The sequence below is a fragment of the Agelaius phoeniceus genome, chromosome 19 (assembly GCF_051311805.1).
Source record: "Agelaius phoeniceus isolate bAgePho1 chromosome 19, bAgePho1.hap1, whole genome shotgun sequence".
Taxonomy (NCBI): Eukaryota; Metazoa; Chordata; class Aves; order Passeriformes; family Icteridae; genus Agelaius; species Agelaius phoeniceus.
In genome coordinates this window covers 13,563,239-13,583,526 of record NC_135283.1, presented here as the reverse complement: position 1 = coordinate 13,583,526, position 20,288 = coordinate 13,563,239, and the positions used below count along the sequence as shown (strand labels likewise).

The 20,288-nt window shown below is 43.7% G+C and overlaps 2 protein-coding genes across 3 annotated transcripts; one reads left to right on the top strand and one right to left on the bottom strand.

The window, feature by feature from the left end:
• Positions 1-767: 767 nt before the first annotated feature.
• GPS1 (G protein pathway suppressor 1) lies at positions 768-12,219 on the bottom strand. Of its 2 annotated transcripts, none has more exons than XM_054644810.2 (14): positions 11,974-12,219; positions 9,454-9,546; positions 8,940-9,121; positions 7,992-8,156; positions 7,688-7,823; positions 7,456-7,533; positions 7,092-7,152; positions 6,626-6,711; positions 6,058-6,152; positions 4,847-4,952; positions 4,414-4,494; positions 4,153-4,290; positions 3,800-3,934; positions 768-3,088 (listed from the first exon to the last, which is right to left on the bottom strand). In XM_054644810.2, exons 1-14 carry the CDS (start codon positions 12,217-12,219, stop codon positions 3,014-3,016), a joined length of 1,677 nt encoding a protein of 558 aa, XP_054500785.2. In that variant the 3' UTR covers positions 768-3,013. The 2 variants fall into 2 exon arrangements, with proteins under 2 accessions (XP_054500785.2, XP_054500789.1); XM_054644814.2 differs by lacking the exon at positions 11,974-12,219 and adding an exon at positions 11,776-11,920.
• An 18-nt stretch (positions 12,220-12,237) lies between these two features.
• Positions 12,238-20,137, top strand: RFNG (RFNG O-fucosylpeptide 3-beta-N-acetylglucosaminyltransferase). The gene is made up of 8 exons (XM_054644825.2): positions 12,238-12,642; positions 13,457-13,505; positions 14,027-14,129; positions 14,509-14,662; positions 15,699-15,787; positions 15,878-16,043; positions 17,359-17,444; positions 17,674-20,137. Exons 1-8 carry the CDS (start codon positions 12,262-12,264, stop codon positions 17,738-17,740), a joined length of 1,095 nt encoding a protein of 364 aa, XP_054500800.1. The 5' UTR covers positions 12,238-12,261; the 3' UTR covers positions 17,741-20,137.
• Positions 20,138-20,288: the final 151 nt, after the last annotated feature.

Here is a 20,288-nt window from a genome sequence, read left to right as displayed (position 1 = left end):
AGTACTAGACCAGTGTGAAGGAACAGTCAAGGTGGCTTTTGGCTCCTAAATTCAGGAGGAGCCTTACACTTGAGAGTACTAATTGGATACCATTCTATAAAGAATTAGTATTTAAGGTATATTTGTCCCTCCCTCCATACCAAGGCATTTCTTAACAAGCACAATGGAGAAATGCAGGTAGACCTTATCTTGTCCACTCCTGGCCATGGCATGGCTGGAGGCTGCCACACTCCTGACACAGGGCTGAAAAACTGCTCAGTTTGGCACTGCAGCATAGACCCACCTCTGTGCATCCAGCTACAAATCACCACACTAATGGAAAAAAGTTTCAACCTGAATTTTCAGCAGCCGTGCAAGAAGATGCCAACCTTGCAGTACTAAGGCAAAGCTGTCCAGATGAGCCATGGCTCACTAAGCAATGCTTGTGAACTCAGAGGCACAATTGCAACATGAGCAAAGCCAAGCCACTTACTGTTCCCACTGAGCACACCTGCACTAACAAGGGATTACTTTCAGGCTAGGCAATATACTAATTATTCTGTTTAATCAAAAGATTGTAGTTTGCCAGCTCGGCAAGGTCAAGGCCTGTTTTGCTTGTGTTTCACAGGCCCTTAAGGAGATATACACTATTTTATTTTCATGGAGTAGGGGGAAGAAAAGGCAGTGCCTTGAATGTAGAATGATGCTGAAAATGATGCTCAGTCTTCAGGAAAATGGGTTCTCACATCTAAATTATTTTCAGAGGCACACAAGAAAAAGCTGGGGTATTTCACAAAAGAAAAAAAGAAAGCCAATTGCGTTTATTTGAGAAACAGGTTATGAAATGAGATCTGAGAAAGATCTAAAAAAAAATTTTAAAGAGAAAAAGTGCAGCCTGACTCCCATCTACAAGATCCAAAAGCAACGGCAGCTTCTTTCACAGGCTAAAGGAGAGAGTTACATGCCAGTAATTCTGCACAAAGCATCAACGATGCCTGTGTAATAAAAGAGAAATGCTCGATAACTCCCAAAGAGGCTGCAAGCACTTTTGTCTGGAGGGACAAAAACTTAACCATGCCTGCCAGTGTACAGAATGGCCTCAGGCCACAGCCAGAGCTGGAAACTGCTGTTGCCACCTTGTGGGCCCCTTGGGGCTGCTGAGGGATGTGTGATGCTGCTGGTGTCTGGAAGTACAGAGACTCCAGTCAGCTCAAGGCACCACTGAGGAGTCCTGCAGCAGAAATCCTCCAGCAAGGGACTGATGTAAATAAATAAAATTAAAATCCCGAAAGCGGGAGCACAGACGGTCACCTGGCATGGTGCACTTCACTGGGATGCAAAACCATCTCCTAAACAGCAGAGTGTAACATCTTTTCCTGATAAATACTATCACTGGCCCATCTGCGGAAGAAAGCAAAAATGTTTGAGTAGCATTTCAGGACTGAAAAGCTTCCCTTCAACACAAACAGAAAGTGTAACTTTCCCAGCATTTCTTATAAGGATGTACAGCAATTTACCCAAGGACTCAACTTGCCTTTCTCACTAAACTGGCCATCAGCGATGCTTGACACTAAGTTCTTCCCTCAAAAATGGGAGAATTTTTCCATGCCAAATGTAACCAAAGACCTCACAGAAACTATTGCTTCCATTTTCAGCACCTAAGTAATAAAAAGCATGGAAAGCCAGGAGAGACCACTGTTGCTACAGGAATTTTGCTGTTTGAATGTTTCTTCAAACTGCACTTTCTTTACATTTCATCCAAGCTGCATCTCCAACCAGATCAGAAAGCAAAACAATCGCCTATGAAACATCATGAAGCTTAACAAAAAAACAATGGCTTGAGATCAAAATACCTAAAACCCAACTTTAACACAAAATTCCAAATACTCGGAAGTTTTTTAATCCTGCTGTTTAATGCACTAGATATAACAACTTATTTTTAAAAAAAAAGGCATGAACACATTAAAAGTAACATCTGTAGTCACTTGCCAGACCAGTCAGGGCTGGATCAAAATTCTCAGCTTGCCTTATGGATTAGATGAATACAAGGCTGCAGTGACTTCAGAAAATTCAGTGCATATCTCTTTTCATGAACACAGGAGGAAAAACACACACACACTGGGCTGCCAACTTTAACCCCTTTATAAAAAGAAAAGCAGAATAAATGCACCTGGAGAGTGGGCACTAGACTGACTCTTTTTAGGGTTTCCACAAGACTTGAGTGGTGTTCTATGGCATTTATCCATTCTACCCAAAACAACTGTTGCACATGTGGGGAAACCATTACACACTATGGCAGTAAGACTGGGCAAGCAGCAATATTTGCATGAAGTAGAGATTTACTGCTATGATAACACTGGACCCTAAAGCCAGGTCACACACAAGAGGGAAACACATCAGGAAACAGTTCTTTGAAAATAGAGACCAGAGAGAGAGAGAGAACCTGGCTGCAGGTAAACATAAAACCCTAAAATAAAGGCCTGTGACTGAATGCATGGAAGCAATGCCATGTTTTCTGCTACAGGTGAAAATTCTCCAAGAAGTTTCTCAAAGGAAATCTCCTCCCCCATCAGAACTCTAGTTCCATAATTGAGAGCAATGCACTTGTAAGTTTATTTGGAAAACAGAAAGCTCAGCATTGCTCAAAATTGAGGCAATACTTTCAGGCCAGCAAAATGCAACTAACTATTTTTGCAACTTTGAAACAAGAAAACTATTAGCAACTGAAAAACTCTCAACTCAGCATCTGTATGGATAACCTGAAGCTCTTTATGGAGTGGTGGAAGGAGAGTGAAGGTTTCTACCAAAACTGAAATGATGACCCATTTGCAGGGATGCTGTTTTTAAAAAGAATTTCTTTTCAAGGAGAATTGAAGTTATTGGAATATTCATATTATCCACCACCAACCCTGACTCTCTCAATCCGAGCAAGAAGTGAGGGAGATAGGGACAGTTTGTGAAGCTCAGCAGTTAGTGGGTGAGACACTGGGTACAGTCCTGAGGGACCATTTCTTTTGGTAGTGCACGAAGTTTTTCACATGTTGGTGCTCATTCTGGATTGGCTGTTAGCTGGAGTGAGCTCCCCTTGGCTACCTTCCCTCGGAGGAGACTGCAACAAAACCAAAACACATCCTAGTCAGTGATGTGTAAATATTCTGCAGCCTGCTTCCTGACAGACAAAATAAAGCACAGGTGAAGCACAGCAGGATGGCAGCAGGGGGAGAGTATACCCCCAGGTTCATTCATGATGGTTTTGTATTAACAACTTCTACAGTTCACAAAAAGTTTTCATAAAAAAGTCAAACCAGAACTTTTAAGCCACTCTTACCTACTATGTACAAGGTGCTGTTGACCCCAGGAATTGAATCCTATCTGACATTTAGTAATCACAGGGATTAATATACTATAGAAATTAATACATTTTGTGCAGATGGCCTATCCTCCCTAAAGGCATCCTTTTCAAACTGAAATCCAGAAGGAATACTCCTAACAATTAATGCTTTTTTTACTTCATCTGCTGAAAAAATTACTTCAGACAATCTTTATTGAGAAGGTAGAAGATACGTCTACCAAGGACTGGACCAAAGGAGTTATTCAGAATTAACCCAACCATATAAACTTCAAAGGAGATTCTGAGCTCTACAAACAGGTTAATCGACTGGCTAAAAACACTTGTTCCTTATATATTAAGTATTTACTACTGTAAGAATTTGTCCAATCAGGAACATGATAGATTCGTTCCCTTCCAGAATCCTCAACTCACCAACTTTCCCAGTTTTACTTAACCCTGCCTTTAAGTCTCAGTTGAGCAGGGCCATACCTTGACATGGATCTGGTTGCGCAGGACCGCGGCTCGCAGGATCATCGCTTTGGCACGGCGCTGAAACTCTTTGCCCATCTGTAAAGACTTCTCAAAAGTTGTGCTGCGCTGATCTACATCTCGAGCATACAGAATCTGTAACCAATACAGAGAATGAACATGGGAGCTGTACCAGGGTTTTCACAGCAGGAAAACAGCTAAGGCATTATGGAGCCTGAGGTCACACACAGCTCACCCCTACTGAACACACCAGGCCCAAGAGATGAATGCACCTTCCAAGCATCTCAGGAATGGAGAGTTTCTAAACTTAGTAAGCCTGTTCAGTCTCTAATCCATGGGTGAAATGCACTCACCTTACTGTGCGAGTCTATTCTGGCATTGATCAGCCCCTCCAAGATCAGCTGAGTGAGTTCATCTTCCAGAGCAGCCACTGTGGTGTTAAAAGCAGTGGCCATCTTGCGCATGTCTGCCGACACATACGGGCTGAAGTACTAAGAAGAAGAAGAAAATATTCAGTTGCACACTCCACCCTTTAAGAAACTAGGAGAAAAGCAATTGCAAAGAAATGGCCTATCTCCCTATTTATCCACCTCTGGGATGACAGGAACAATTACCTGGATAAGGGCACGATTTCGAATCTGGGTATAAAGTGTCCTGACATGAGGTGCAAGGTACATATCTAGCAGCAAGTTGTCCTGTGCAAAACAATAAACCACATCAGAAGCTGAGAAGCAATCTGGAAAAATATATTATTCCTGTGTTCTGAAACATTTATGCGTATATACTTAAACCTTAAGAATACAATACTACAGGAAGACAATACAATAAAATAAGAATGAATTTAAAAAAATAGGAATATGTTTTAAATATTTATAATTTCTCTCTACAAATAAACTATTCTGAATTTCCATGCACCACACCAAGAGACACAGAAGACACAGAAGAGCTGAACATTTAGTATCTACTTTTGACAATCATTGCTTCTCACAAAAGGCTAGGCAAAGGGAACTTTTAGGGTCTGCTCTGCACTGCTCTCCTGCAACTCACCTTCATCTCATCCAGCATCTTCAGGCATGAAGCATACTTAGATTCATAAAACTTGAAGATTATGTCACGAACCTGTGGCTCCAGCTCCAAAAACAATTTGAAGGAGCTACAGATAAAGATGGCAGTGATCAGACATTGGAACCTGCCACTTAAATACCCCATAACCTCATCACTCCAAGTCACAAGGTTAAAAACTCTCACTATCATTCCAAGAAGATTCCAAGAATTTACCCTCTAACAGACCAGACAGCCCATTTTCACCAGGGCTGGGAGCCTGGAACACAGAGAGATAGAGCACAGCATCAGAGCTGTGATGAAGGAAGACAAAAGACTTTTGACAAACTAAGTAGTAGAAGTGTTTGTCCACACAAAACAAAATCATGAATGTGAATAGGTCAAAATAAGGCAAACAAATGCCATACTGTAGTCCATGCTGGCCAGCTCTGTGTCCCCTTCCAAAGCACAGCCTTCATTATGTATAGCATGCCATAGACAAGACAAGCATGCCAATTTCTCTGAGAAACAAGCTATTGTGAGTGTGGTAAATCTTAGGGATATACACTTTTACTCAGCACACTCCCAGTTCACCATCACAGATTTTTAAACCTTGGGATCTCACCCTATGTATCAGCCCATAAAAGAGGGTAATAACCCCTTTTCCATAGCAATTTAAGATTACTGCTTCTGTACATCTAGCTCCTGTACATTTAGCTGACAGGAATTCAGTGACATTGCAATTAAATCTACAACACTCAATATCCACTTTCTTCCAAAGACCGTAATCCTCTTAACCTTCTGTATAGTAAGATTACACTCCAAGGTGTACTAATAATTACTAAATTGTTTTAACGATTAACATACACCACAACAAGGGGCAACATGAAGGAAAAATTATCCTAACAGATGCCTTTGGCAGAGGACTGTGTCCCTCAATTTAGTATCTGATATGAAGTACTGATGAAGACAGACAACTGGGCTATGCAGATGCTGGATTTAACCTGGGCTGGAAACTTATACTAAGAAAATTTCAGCTGCGATTAACCACTGTGTTTTGGACAGAGAAACAGCACTTAATGCTAAAGGTAAATTAGGGCTCAGTGATTCTTTCTCTCCTGTATGAGAAATACTCCTGCCAGAATCCACTCTTAACCAAAGTCCCATGTTCCAAAAGATGTCCAGCACATACAAACATCACTCAAGGCATCACTCACCTACTGGAGATAACATTTCGTTGCAGTTCCTGACGGTCAAATGTAGCAAGGGCACAGAGCCCACCATACACAGCCACATTGCTGGGAGATAACAGCTACAGAGAGAGGGAGAGACAGAGAGCAAGCTGTCACTGACTACCAAAATGGTGTAAGGGTGGCATTGAGTCTTCTACCCCAGGCCTTTCTTTCAAGCAGTGACAAGATTAGTCCTTATCAAATGCAGTGGAAGCACTCAGGTTGCTCTCACCCACTGTGTGGGGTGACAGGGCCAGAGCAGTAACACTGCTAAGAGAGCAGACATCAATTTCAGGAGCTTTTGGTTGATTGAATTATAAATTATAAATCTCACAGGTAGCTCTTATGTGATCTAGTATAGAACATTTAGAGAAGCCAAAACCAGAGACTTAAAGAAACCAAAAACAAACCAACCAACCAGCACAGTTCACAGCACCACCAAACTATATAGGAATGCTGCACGAATAACTATAATATCTGAATTTTACAACCTAATACTTAGAAGAACTGCATCCCCTCCAAGACCTGCACACAGCTCCCTCTTGGTCCTCACCTCAGGGAAATCACAGTGATCAAATGATGCCAACAAGAAGCACTTTGCTGCCTGTTTGTACTTCCGGGCAGCTAGTTCGGCCAAGCCTAGGAACCAGAAAAAGTTAGTCCTTTTTTTATGACAGTATACAAATTAGGGAAAATTGAAAAATCTAGGGAGTAGGAAAGGCCCCCACACGGTTGCTAGTGCCTTCAATAGTGAAATAAAACAAGATCCTCAGACTGTATCAAGCATCCTTTGAACTACATTGACTCACACAGGTATCCTCTCTGAAGAAACTCAGGGAGAAGAAAGAGATGGCAAAAACCAGCAGTTCTATCTCACCAGCTTCATTAAATTTTGCATGTCTGGTATGGAAATACAAAGTCCGTCAAATATGAGAGAAAAAATAAACCCAAGAGCCCCGTGGACAGCTAACAGGTAGAAAGACAGGCAAACCATACAGGAAGCTGAAGGACTCACTCACCTGCTGCACATTTCAGTTTGGTGAGAATTGCTTGTGTCTGGCTATCTCTTTCTCCTCTTTGCTAAAGCATAAAACAAAGCAGTAGTGAGCAAGCAGTATGAAAGCTATTTTGCTTACAACTGTCCCCAGGATATTTCACCCTGCTAATTAACTTGCCAATCTCAATGGCAAGATAACTTAATCTTATTTGTCTTGGAAATATGGCAAAACTGAGGACAGGAAGTATCCATTTTTACCATAAGTCAGATTTTGTACACGTGTATCATGTGAGAAGTCATAAAGGGAGAAAGGAAGAAATCATTTTACAAATTTGGAAACAGAAAACAAAGGGAAAATTTATGCAAGTTAAAGAGCAGGAGCTTACTTCTGCAATTTCTGGTGTAGACTCAGCCTTGCTAACATAGCTCAGAACATGAGACCAATTCTGGAGGTAGACACTGACCTGTAGAGAGCCAGAAACAGTGTGGGGCAGGCACAGATGAACGGCACTCCTCAGCTAAGCCGCATCATTGCGGACACAAGGGCCAAGGATGGGGGGCAGTTTCACAGCAGGTATCACAAAGACACCAGGTACCTCTGCCTGCAAATCCTCCTACCTTGATAACATTGAGACACATGTTGATGACGTGTTTAGCACTGGTGCAGTAATCACGGGCTCGCGAGTAACACTTGAGAGCATTGCTGAGGTCTCCACAGTCCAGGTAATGATCACCTAAATCATCGTGGCCTCTCCTGGAGGACGGGAATTAAAACATCAGTGAACTGCATGCTCAGAAAGGGACAAAGGCAGTTTGTTCTAAACAAGTAACTCAACACACTGACCTAAGGGCACATCCCATGTTAACTACACAGAGAAACAAAAGGCTCTTCCTTGCTCCAGCAGAGCCTTTTGCATCTCACCTGATACTCTCCTTGATGGAGTTCCCTTTGTAATTTTTCAGATCTGTATCGAGTTTCTCCAGTTTAAGAAGAGCTTTCTTGCGTGTAGCTTCAACCCAAGCTGTGTCAAGAGGAGGGGGTTCAATTCCACTATCAGGGACAGCATCAGGTGTATTTTGCAGTTCTCTGAAAGAAAAGTATTTGAATGAGGCTATTAGGCTGAATATGTTTCAAAACAGAAGTCTGCTAAGTGCCTGGCAATGCTACCCTAGCAAACAGTACTGCATACACAAAATAGACCAAAGAGAAAATAAGGATAGTGGGGAAAAAGAAACATATTGCTAAAATGTCCAGTGCAAACAGTAACACAAGCATCACAGCTGTTTACAAATACTTCACAAAATTATCCTAATGATTGTAGGATGAATATACTGTCACACACATGGTAAAGACTCCCCATGCAAAACAGACAAGAAATCATGAAATAAGCATAGCAACAAAAATAATACAAAGATGGGAAGTGTGGATGTATAAGTGAGATATTAACGAATATCCTTAACATCAAGCCTCTTTCTAGAGTGGGGGAGAGAAAGGAAACAATAAACCAAAACAAGGCAAAGAGTTAGATTAGGTATTAACTTATGAAAACAAAAGCATCTAGAACATGTCTCCATAATCTACCTCAGGAAAAACAAATTTATTCATTAATATTTGAGGCAGTTGCAAGGACTAAATCACCTCAATATCTACCTGCAGCTTTTAAAAGCACAAAGACTTCAGAATGAGATAATGCCTTCTGTGCTCTATCTTTTTTAAAAGCATGAACACACATTTCGCTGCTATTAACTCTAAAGGCAAAGACGATTTGCGTAAGGTACGTGCTGGTATTACATGCAAAGTCCTCCACTGCAGCACATCACTCTTAACTCTGTCAGGAAAGCTCCCCAGGTTCCCGTGGCCTCTTAGTACCTCGTGGCCTCAGACAGCTTTTTGTGGATTTCTTCATACACATCAACGTTAAAAGTTCTCTGGACAAATGACAGAGCCATCTTGAGAGCTTCCACCCGCAGCTGTGGGCAGTGGTCAGCGATGAACTGCAGCCGCTCGATTCGCATCAGCCCACTGTAGCTGGACGCATACTGCTCCAAATCCTGCCAACAAAACCTGGCCTCAGAAGGTGAAAATGGACACACTGCATCAGCCTACTACACTGTGACCTGCACAGCTTTTCCTGCAGACCCGACCCCCTCAAGGAGGGCAAAAAAAATTCAGTAAGATTAGTCCATGTCTGCTTTCTTCAAACATAAGTAATTTCCTCAGAAATATGCTCTACATTACAATTTACCTTTTCAAAATTTCAGTTGCGATGCTTTTGTGGTTAAGACTAATCAGCTTTAAGATTTTTCAGAAGGGTCTTTTTCAAAATTCTTAAAGGAAGAGACCATGGGCAAGAAGTGTACCCACAGCCCTCAGCAGCACGTACCAGCGTGGGGTTCTCCACCACATAGTTGATATCAGGTGAATTTTGCTGATCTTCTTGTGGATCTACGTCAATCTGCATGGGCTCCACTGCACCCTAAAAGAGCAAAACGAGGTCAAAAGCAGCTTATTACATTTGAGCAGGAAATAACTATGTTATTCAATTTACTAAGGACTTGCTTAAATATGTGTTAAATTTTAAAAATGAAAAAGCATTCCTCAGTCTTTTGATATGCTTAGGATTTTTCTCTAGCAGCACCACCGGTCAGCATGAGATGCTTGGTCTAATGCAAGCAGCAGCATGGCTCAGCATTCACACAGAGCAGTTTATTTGGCTTGGTAAATTATCAAGCAAAACAATGAAGGGGTCAAATAATCTGATTCTACAAAGTATCATCTCTCTTCTCTGAGCAAGAGCAGGTGTTAACACTCAGATCAAGAAGTTCCAAGAGGCAAAATGCACCAAAAAACTCACCACAATCTTTCAAAATTGCTTTAATGCTTAGAAATAATATTTCTGGCGGGGGGAAGAGGCAAATATTGTTAAACTTCTTAGAAGTATTAAAAACTATAAAGAACAGAATGCCAAATGACAATTTCAGAGTTCCCAAAATAGCAAGGAACAATTTGACTGCACTGCAGGGATCTGCCATTAGTCAAACTCTCTTACTATAGTTTTCAAGTTCAATTGCTCGGATAGAGCCTCTTTCGGAGAAACAACAGAATTTTATTCTCCCAGTATATCCTGCACTGCTTTGAGCCATAAGGACTCACAGCAATGCAGTGACGTTGGCACAGCTGCATTGCTACAGCCCCTGCGTGTACTCCAGTCAGACCAGCTTGCTATCCCATCCCACAAACTAACTGCTCTGCTGGCACAAATTTCATTGTCTCCTCCTAGTCCAAGTGTACTGAACAGCCCTCCTAGGAATTACTGTGAGGAAATAAAGTGAGGAAAACTTAGCAGACTGTCTGCTTATAAAATGCTGACTTTGTGCACACAGTATATAAGCTTGATTTGCAAAAGGGGATCTCACAAAAGACAGACATGCCAACCACCTAGACCACATACACATCTGATTATTTCCATATTTTTACTGATTTTTCTGTCAAGAAATCAAAGATTGAGGGTTTTTTGGACTGGGTTGATTGTTTGTTTGGTCGGGTTGTTTTGTGAGAAGAAACAGCACAGATCCAGATTTCCTATCTCTAAAAATTATACTCACCCACAGTCTGGAGGTCTTATTCTTTCACAAACTGATACATATCAAATACACATCTCACCACTGAAATCTCCCAAAATCTGAAGTAAAAGCAAGTGAAGCACAAAACTATCTGTTTCCTAGTTTACTAACCTTTCCATGAAGGAAAGGGAGGGAGGGAGGGCACAAAGGAAATTTTGATTGTCTAGACCACCCCTTAGGCAAACTGCGCATAAAAACAGGCAATTCACCATATGCTGAGACCACTACTTTTCCCACTTTTATCTACCTTCTATCTTTTCTTATATCACAAACATTAACTGCCAAGGTTAGTTTATTTAGGCTGCACTTGCCTACAGTAGTAAAAACTCAATTACAGACTCCTTAGAAAACAGCAAAAAAGGTAACTGTAATTCTAGCTGGTGGAACAGAACAATTTGTGCCTTGCTACGCTGAGAGTCTGCACTCTGCATTTCTCACTTAACTCCCAGACAAGGAAAAACACAAGTGGGCTGAAAGCCCCAGTAGGACAAGCAAACTCAAACATTTTCAAGCTCTTTATTTTGAAAGGAAGATGCAATGTCGACTTAAAAACTACTCACAGAGCAAATAATAAACAGCCACTCCCCAAGATTTCCTAAGCCCCAAGGGCTGCTCTGCTGAGGGTACCTCACCAGGCCTCACACAAGCAGATATGCTGGTGCCTGAGCTGAAGTCTCCTGCTGTACTCGGCAGGAACAGGTGTGATCTGCTGCTGGACGGAGTGCAGTACAGATCTGTCACTAACGACGGAGCCGAGTTGGATGCTGAACTGTCCCTCGTTCTCTCCTCTCTGCCCAAAGCCCCGTGCCCTGACACAGATATGCTACTGCTAAAACTTGCAAAGGACAGCCTCCGCAGGTACCTCGTGTCACCGACCCACCCGGCTCCTGGGGCTCTCCCTGCACTACAGACTCTCAGTTCCTCCTCACTGGGCCACCTCACCGTACCCTCCGCCACCACTCCAGCCCTGAGCACGGCGGGTACCAAACACAGGGCCACCGCAGCGGCGGGGACGCCACGGGTGCCGGAGGATGCTCGGCGGAGCATTGCTCCTCGCGAACGGCGGCGGAAGCGACACAGACCCGACGGAAGGGCGAGTGAAGGCCCAATGCCAGCCGAAAGCCGCTCCCTGTCCGTGGAGCGCAAGGAGAAGGCCGCACGGCGCCCCCGGAGGCCGCGGTCGAGCAGGGGTCTCAGACCCTGCGCGGGAGGGACGCGGAACGCGGCGGAGAGCGGCGAGGCCCGAGAGGCCGGGCCGGCAGGACGCGGCCGCCCCATACCTGCAGGTTAAAGACCTGGACGGGCAGCGGCATCCTCCCCTCACGCCGCCGCTTCCGGCCGCCCGCCCCTCCCGCTCCGCTTCCGCTTCCGTTTCCGGGCCGCGCGTCGCGGCGAGGCCGCGGCCGACAGGTGAAGCTCTTAAAGGGGCCGCGGCCCCGCTCGGCCCCGCGGCGGCGGCGGCGGCTCGACAACCTCCGGCCGCTCCTTCCGCGGGGCCGCCGCCACCTCCCGGAGTGCGGGGCCATGCGGTGGCCGCACCCTGCGGCGGGGGCCCGCGGGGCTGCAGCATGAGCGGTCCTTGCCTGGGGCTGCGCAGGGCCGGGGTTCTGCTGTCGCTGGGAGCCGCCGCGCTCCTGCTGCTGCTGCTGCCGCGGGGGCCGCGCCCCGCCGCGCCCCGCCCGCCGTGCCCCGCCGGGCCCAGCGCGGCCCCGCCGCACCGCGCGGGCCCCGCCGGCTCTGCCGGAGCGCCGGGCGGCGGGCCCGGGGCCGGCGGGCTCGCGGGGAGCTCGCAGCTTGCGCGGAGGGGCCGCCTCGGGACTGCCGGCAGCGCGGCCAGGGAGAGCCTGGAGCTGAAGGACATCTTCATTGCCGTGAAGACCACGAGGAAATACCATAGGAGCCGGCTGGACTTGCTCCTCCAAACCTGGATCTCCCAGGCGAGAGGACAGGTGAGAGACTTCGCCAGCGTGCAGGGGCAGCCGGCAGCTCCGGCCCTGCGCTTCCAGGACAGCTAGTGCGCTCCCACCGAGTTTTTCTCCCTTATGTTAAAAAAGGCTTTCTTTGTAAGACTGTGGAAAGTCGTTTTATATAAACGCTTGGTGTGAACATACTTCCAAAAGAGTTCGTTGCTGATTAGGCCAGTTTCCAAGCAGACATAGTTTGCTGATTTTTGTATGACTGCAGAAAGTGCTTTCATGATAGTGAAATATTCCTGGTGATGATGCATCTAAGCCGATATTTTGGACTAAGTACTTAAGGTTTTCTCTAGAACATAAAGTTTGTTCCCTTGTTTCAGAATTTTGGTCTGTTCAAGTATATTAATGGGATTTTTTCCAGCCATTGGAAGAAGACTGTGTTAAACACCTCCCACTTCCCACCCTGACTTCTATTTTTTCTTCTTTACCTGCTTGGCAGCTGTGGATGATTCCTAGCCAGAGAGAGGAGGTAGTACCAAAAAAAGACCAAAATCCTTTCTGTCTGGAAATCTGTTGTCTGTACCATGAGACAAGGAGGGTAAAATGCAGCCTGCTTTATTAAAATGACATTATTCTGGTTTGTAATGAAAAAATGTAACAACTAAGGCAGGGGTTGAAGTTGCTGGGGGGTCTCTGCACCCCCATTCCCTTCCCCCTTTCCAGTGCCTACTGTGAAACAAACTACCAAGAGAGACAAAACATTCTGAATTCTAACTGAAACTGAGCAAATTTAAAATTAGAATCTGAAGGTTCTTAAATGTGGACACACGGTTTTTGTCTTCCACAGACATTTATATTCACGGACTGGGAGGATCGGGAGCTACGCCTGAAAGCAGGTGAGCTGTGTAGCAGCAGAGGTGCATGCTGTCTATTATAACTGAGTTTTGTTTCTTTCATATTCTCTATAGAACTCCTTATTTCATGCTGTACAAGCAACTAGGGAAGTTAAGATGGAGAAAACAGAGAAAACTTCTCTCTAATTGCCACCTGGACAAGATGCCTGGAACTTCCAGAATACTGGGTTCACTTTTGCACCCCTTTTCTTCTTGTTAGTAAACTTAAATTTATGTGGTTCAAAGTCATAGTAGGTATTTCTTTCACACACATCTCATGACACTGCTTATATACCCTTGCTTGTTTTAATGCAGTCACACAGTTTCATGACTCTGCAACTTACAGATATACATACCAGATGGGTAACCTGTGAGCCCTGCCTGTCCTGCAGCTTCTTCTCCATGTGTGCACCATGTGCACCTCAGATGTATAGTATTAGTGCCAAATGTGCACTTTTTTTATAGTCTTTTTTTTGACTACACATGCTCCTCAGACCTGAAAGGGCTGATCTTTATTCTTCTAGGGGATCATATGATCAACACCAACTGTTCTGCTGTCCATACCCGACAAGCTCTCTGCTGCAAGATGTCTGTGGAATATGATAAATTCCTGGAATCTGGGCAAAAGTAAGTGAAACACATTGTTCCGATTGACTTTGTTTCTTCCAGTTCTGTGCTTACAGGAAACTTGAGTAACCACCTCTGTTCCAGTAAGGAATGTAGTATTAGCTAAAATGTAGGGATGAGTGCAGGAAAGGGAGCACAGCATGAAACAGTGTTTATAAACAAGCATCATCTGAAAGGTGGAAAGGATTATAATCTAAGGAAGTTATTAATTTCAGCCTCTTTGCAGACTTAGCATCTGTGGGTGCTTTCATCTTCCCTATTCTGTAATTTGGGATAATAAGAAATACTTTCTGCTCCAAGCCTGAAAGACTATGACTCAGTTGTAAACTTATAACTCATTTCTTTGTCCCTATAACTTCTTGGTTTGTTTTGTTTGAAGATGGTTTTGCCATGTGGATGATGACAACTATGTGAACCCTCGGACTCTTCTGCATCTCCTGTCTGCCTTCTCACACAGCCAGGACGTGTATGTGGGGCGACCGAGCCTGGACCATCCCATCGAAGCAGCTGACCATGTCCAAAGTGATGGATCAGTAAGCAAACTTTTTCAGTTTGTCTGAGAGACATTTCAATCTTCTAAGCCTTTAAAACCTTGACAATTCATAGGATTTCCCTATAAACCCAAGTGCTTTAATCTGCAAGAAATGAACCTGATGATGGTCATTTTCAGAGGCAGGATGCTGGGTTACATGCACCTTCAGCCTGATGTTGTGTGCATACATATGCACAATGGAGGTTTTCTCCTGGATGGCTGGCTGTTTCTGTTCCTTTACTCGTGCATGCTGATCTCCCTCACACTGAGCTTAGTAGGGCCTCCCCACCTTGACTTTTACTTTTCCTTTAGTGGCGGTGGGGGCAATGTTCCTTATTTTAGGACTTGGGAGTTTGGGTGGGAGTTCAAGGGGTTTTTAATTTGTTTTGAGTGCAGTATCACACACATTGTCATAATCTTGAACCAACTTCACGTGGGTGACAGAAGCTTTCTGGATAGATAAAGCATTTGCAATATAAAGTGGTTATAGGTTTCCAAGAACCGAAAGCAAACATATCTCAACCACAAGATACATGTGCTAAGGAGAAAATCCTAACCAGGTCACCTGCACTGGCAAGTCTGTTTAAAGATATATCAATCCACTGGCCAGAACATCATAAAAAGTTATAAAGCAGCTTGTTAGGGAAGACTGCACAACAAAATAGTCTCCTTGGACATAGAGCCAATATATATATGGACCACCTTTGACATCCTCCGTAACACTGAGCTGGCTATGACCCTTGGTTAAAATGAATAGAGGACAGATGTAATTGTGTGGAAGTGGGACTATCCATTTCATGTGGGCTACCTCCCTTATGCTAATTTGATGGTTCACATGCTGTCTGTTTCAAGATAGTTTCATTTGAGAGAACAGCTAGCTGCTTTCAGCAGCCTAAACAAATAGGGATTCATCTGTAGGCTTGTTCTGACTCAGATGTAATATGTGATATCAAGTAGAACCTTGAGTTCCCTGCCCAGCCAAATGCAAAAAGCTGATTGTCAGTAACTGCTGTGTGTTTTTTCTTTTTGCTCTTCAGAAGACAACGGTGAAATTCTGGTTTGCCACAGGCGGAGCTGGGTTCTGTATCAGCCGAGGTCTTGCCCTGAAGATGAGTCCCTGGGCCAGGTAAGCATTGTCCCTAGCTGAGCTCCATCAATACATGTCTGGGAGGTTTTAAAACACATTTTGGCTTGTCTCCTATGCTCTCTGTCACAGCCTGGGCAATTTCATTAGTACTGCAGAAAGAGTACGTCTTCCTGACGACTGCACCATTGGCTACATCATCGAAGGGCTGCTGGAGGTAAAGCTGCTGCACAGCCCATTGTTCCACTCCCACCTGGAAAATCTGCAGAGACTGCAAGGGGAGTCTGTGCTGCAGCAGGTAGAGCTATGCTTCATGTCCTGTTCTTACAGTTACACCTCAGTCTGATCAGAAAGAACAGACTATGTAGACTTAGCACTCTTCAGCAAAGAAGGATATCTACAGACTCACTCAGAGCTGTGACCTGCTCAATTCCTTCATTTTGGTGAAAAGCACTGTTTCACTCTAGCCAACTAGGTCATGTAGCTGTCCCCTCCTTTGGGGACACATTCTGCTACATGAAGCCTAGGTAGGGTGTACCCCATCTCCTCCTAAACCCTGATTTTATGCGTGTAGCTGTAGCAGAAAGTGTGGAAGTTTGCTAAATAGTGTTCCTGGTTTTGCCTAACAAAGTTGTAGTCTTAATTCATGTTCAGAAAGGCAGCTATATAAGTATTTGACATAATTAAATGTTAATAATTTTAAAGAACAATTTGTATGAATCTCATGAAACTTAAAATTGCTTCTGAAAAATCAATTTGCTTTTTAGTTGCTGGGCTACATTTTACCTCCCTGGCAGCAGATGGAGCCACAAGGCCATCCAGCAGTGTTGCCTGCATCACAGTGCTTGGCACCATGAGTAAACAGGAGTGTGGTTTTCCCCTGCATGCCGGGTAGTTATATTTTTCTGGCAATTGTATTAGGCAGTAGAAATGTGTGCTTGGGGCCAAATTCCACCGTGATGTCACCCCCCCTTTATGTTAGTGAATTTGACTGTAGCAGCAGTCCAACAACTGGCCATTGTTTCACTGGTCATCATAGGTTCCATGAGACGAAGACAGCTAACCCAAAAACCAGGAAATGTACAATTACAAAAAAAATACAAGTCTTCTTGCACCTGACACATGAAAAATTCTTAATGCAGTGCTTGTGTGGAAGGACCTGGGGTTCCAAAGATCTAAACTTTGTTTCAGATTTGAAACATGACAATCCTTTTCATGCTACTTAATATGCAAATATTTATATTTTCCCCCTGTGCTAAAATATTGCTATTGCAGACTTCAGGCAATGTCTGGTAAGGATGAACATGTTATTTAGCGAAGGTACAAACAGTAGCAGAATTCATGTCCTTACAAAGCTTACAGTTGAAAGTCATCTTGTCCTTCAGGGCAATGCACCTTTCAGATCCTCTGTGCATTCTCCCACATTGCCCTTAGTGTCCTTCAGTGCCAGCGTTGCTTACGTCAGAGCTAATCACTGTCCTCCAAATGTCATCCATGTTCAGATTAGACAGCATCTTTGGAGTCTTTCTTGGTACCTCATTAATAACCCTGCTACTCCACTCTGGTTTTCTGCATTAGTGTTACAAGTTTTGAATACTTCCTTATTTTTACAGGTAACCCTGAGTTACGGTGACCCTGAGAACAAACACAATGTCGTTAGCGTGGGAGGAGTGTTTGGCCTTCAGCAAGATCCAACTAGGTTAGTGTCCTCTTCCAAAACAAGATCTTCCTACCTTGTTCATGTTAGTCATCTGTAAGATTATCAGACCCACTAAAGGGTTTATTTTGTCGTGTCAGCTCGTTACTGTGCCAAAGCAGGTAGACGCACCCCCTGCTCCATCAGCCTGCTGCACATTCAATGCTAGTATGTTCCATGTATGGAGAATTCCAATCTAATGCTGTCTTTTCTTCTTTTTTTTTTAATATAGATTTAAATCTGTCCATTGTCTGCTTTACCCTGACACTATCTGGTGCCCTGCTAAGAAGATGTCATAATTCTTGATGAGCCACTGACACCTGTGTCTTAGCTAGTTTGCATAAGGCAGGAGTTGCGGGGTTTTTTGGTGGTTTTATTCTTCTTCTGGGAGACAGCCAGGGGTATCTACAAAGGAGGTAGACAGACTCTGTTTAGAAAAGCAATAAGGTATGGTTTGTTCAGCTGCAGCCTGGGACATTCCAAGAAGAATCTTTGTTCTTTTGTCTAGTGGCTCTTCATAAGATGACCACAGTCCTGTGTGTATGAGTCACTTTATACTTTCATTTGATGTCATGTGAACCTGTGCTTGGGCACATCTGAGGCAAATGCAGTACTGGGAGTGACAGTGTTTTTACTACCCTTAGGGGTTATTAGAAGCCACTGTGTTGAAGCTGGAGTGCTAGAGCAGACTGTAGTCCCCATGGTGACAAGAGAGGGGAAGTTTTCACTCATCTTTCTTGGGAGCAGAATTATTTAAGAGCTTCTGTGGCCTGACAGATTAAAACTGCAGCTGGCTAGAATACAGAAATCCTGGAATCACTAGGGTAAACAAGGCTGAAAGCCTTTGTCATGAGAAAACCCTGTGTGAGGGTAAGCTTACTCAAGACTAGATGAGTTGCTTACAATGTACATTCTCCCCTTTCATCCATGTGTACCTCCTGTGGAGGTAATTGTCAGACCTGGCTCGCATGCCAACTGAATTGCAATGGTTGATGATTATGATCTATTCCCTTGATATTTGATATTGAAAAAATATTTGCCTGACAAGATGGTAATTGTTCCTCCCACTTGGCTGGTAGTTGGTCACATGAGCTGGGGAAGCTTGTGCTGGCAAAACACGCCCTGTTTCTGAAGCAGTGTGCGAGGGGAGAAATGCTAGATAGCTGCAATGCACCAAGGAGAGTTTTGATGGTATCATTTGAGGACTTTTAATTGTATGACCATGGTTACTCCAGCTTCTTCAGATAATCTTTTAATTACCATAAAGCCAAGATCAGTGCTTGTTTTTACTCCTTAATAATTCAACAAGTAGTTCATGCAGTCACTAAAAGGGGATTGCACATTTACAAGCAGAAGTTCAGTGCTCTAGCAGTATCATCTGCTGCTGCTTTTTAAAGAAAGCAAACTTAATTTTTAAAGTGGAAGGAATGGGGCTCCATATGTTTACTTTTTTGTTGGCCCAGACTTCGGTCATGCGCAAACCCTGCCTGACCTGAAGAATACACTACAAAAATATTCCTTTGCAAAATCACTGTTTACTCTTATAAAAAATGCTTGCTGGTTTAGTGCTAGAGTTTGAGGCCAAATTAAGGGAAGAATCATAGAATGCTATTGTATGATCTGGAGCTGTGATTATTGGCTTGATTGTGGATCTAGCAGAGGTTTCAGGTTTCTAAGTGGCTGCACTCAGCTGTACTGTGGGGTTCACCTAGTTATTTAACTTCCTGGCAAATGCCTGTAGTGTATTAAAGTGTGCCACTTAGCACAGGGGTCAGCCTCCTCAAATATACCATGTTCCCTGCATTTTAACAAACCTTTCAGTGTTTACCTCAGTACATTGTCCTCTTTGCATGAATTTAGGTAGTTCTACTGAGGAACAAGCAAGCTGACGGCTACTTAGTACAGTCCTGCAGCTCATTCTTGTATTTCTCCTTTCTATCATGTGTACTAAGGTACACATGAGGTATGGAAATGAGAAAGCTGCAGGGAGCTGGATCAAAGCCCAGCTAGCACACTGGCTGTTCCATAATGGGCTGTCAGTGTTACAGGTGTGCCTGTCACAGAAAACAGAGGAGGATTTGTGGCATAGTAGGTTCTACCTCTTTATTAGATCTTCTGCTATCTAGAATTGAGGCATCCTGTGGTTTAATTATTTTGTCATTAATAGTTCTGGAGATTCCTGGTATCCATATATTTTTTAATATGGTTTTAAAGTCCTGTAGCAGAAAGCTGTGAAACTTCATGATCTCTTGAGGTGATTTTGTCTTCAAGCACTGCTTCTGAACTCTCCTCTTGGAAATCTTCTTCCCCTTCCACTGGAAGCACCCTTTTGTAAGACAACAGAGACCAAGCAAGGACTGGGCAGCAATTGTGGCAAACTGCAGTTTAAAAAACCACAACGCTTTATATTCATGGCAGGAAAACTAAACGGTAGAAGTTTCACACTGGTCACTGGTCACACTAGGTATGCCAAAGAGGCAAGTGCCCTCAAAGCTGGGAGGGTGTTTATGGAACTTAAAAAGGACCATGTTCTCCTGCAGGGCAACAGGAAACTTCAGTGTGTTCAGGCTTGTTCCAAGGTTTCTTGTGTTGAGAATGCATTAAGCTGTGTGGGTCTATCAGGATGCAGCTTTTTTATCAAACTACTTTTTCATACATAAAGTGATTCTATAAAATAAATATTTAAATATGTCAAAGGCTGTGTTTTGTCATATTTCTTCACATATGCTCTGTATCAAAAATGGAACATAAACCCACTAATTCAGAAAACTATGCCCTCCTGTCAGGCTTATGTGATGCCAAGGGCCAAAAAACAAGTAAGCTCAATGACTGGGATGTGGAGAACAG

What these genes read in the sequence shown, in the direction of transcription:
- GPS1 (XM_054644810.2), bottom strand. Translation starts at nt 12,219, where the DNA reads ATGGCCCCGCACTCCGGGAGGTGGCGGCGGCCCCGCGGAAGGAGCGGC. An exon ending in TCCATCAAGGAGAGTATCAG is followed by an intron (nt 7,824 to 7,991) that starts GTGAGATGCAAA and finishes CCCGTCCTCCAG; the next exon opens with GAGAGGCCACGATGATTTAG. An exon ending in ATCACTGTGATTTCCCTGAG is followed by an intron (nt 6,153 to 6,625) that starts GTGAGGACCAAG and finishes CTCTCTCTGTAG; the next exon opens with CTGTTATCTCCCAGCAATGT.
- RFNG (XM_054644825.2), top strand. Translation starts at nt 12,262, where the DNA reads ATGAGCGGTCCTTGCCTGGGGCTGCGCAGGGCCGGGGTTCTGCTGTCG. An exon ending in TCTCCCAGGCGAGAGGACAG is followed by an intron (nt 12,643 to 13,456) that starts GTGAGAGACTTC and finishes TGTCTTCCACAG; the next exon opens with ACATTTATATTCACGGACTG. An exon ending in ATGTCCAAAGTGATGGATCA is followed by an intron (nt 14,663 to 15,698) that starts GTAAGCAAACTT and finishes TTTGCTCTTCAG; the next exon opens with AAGACAACGGTGAAATTCTG.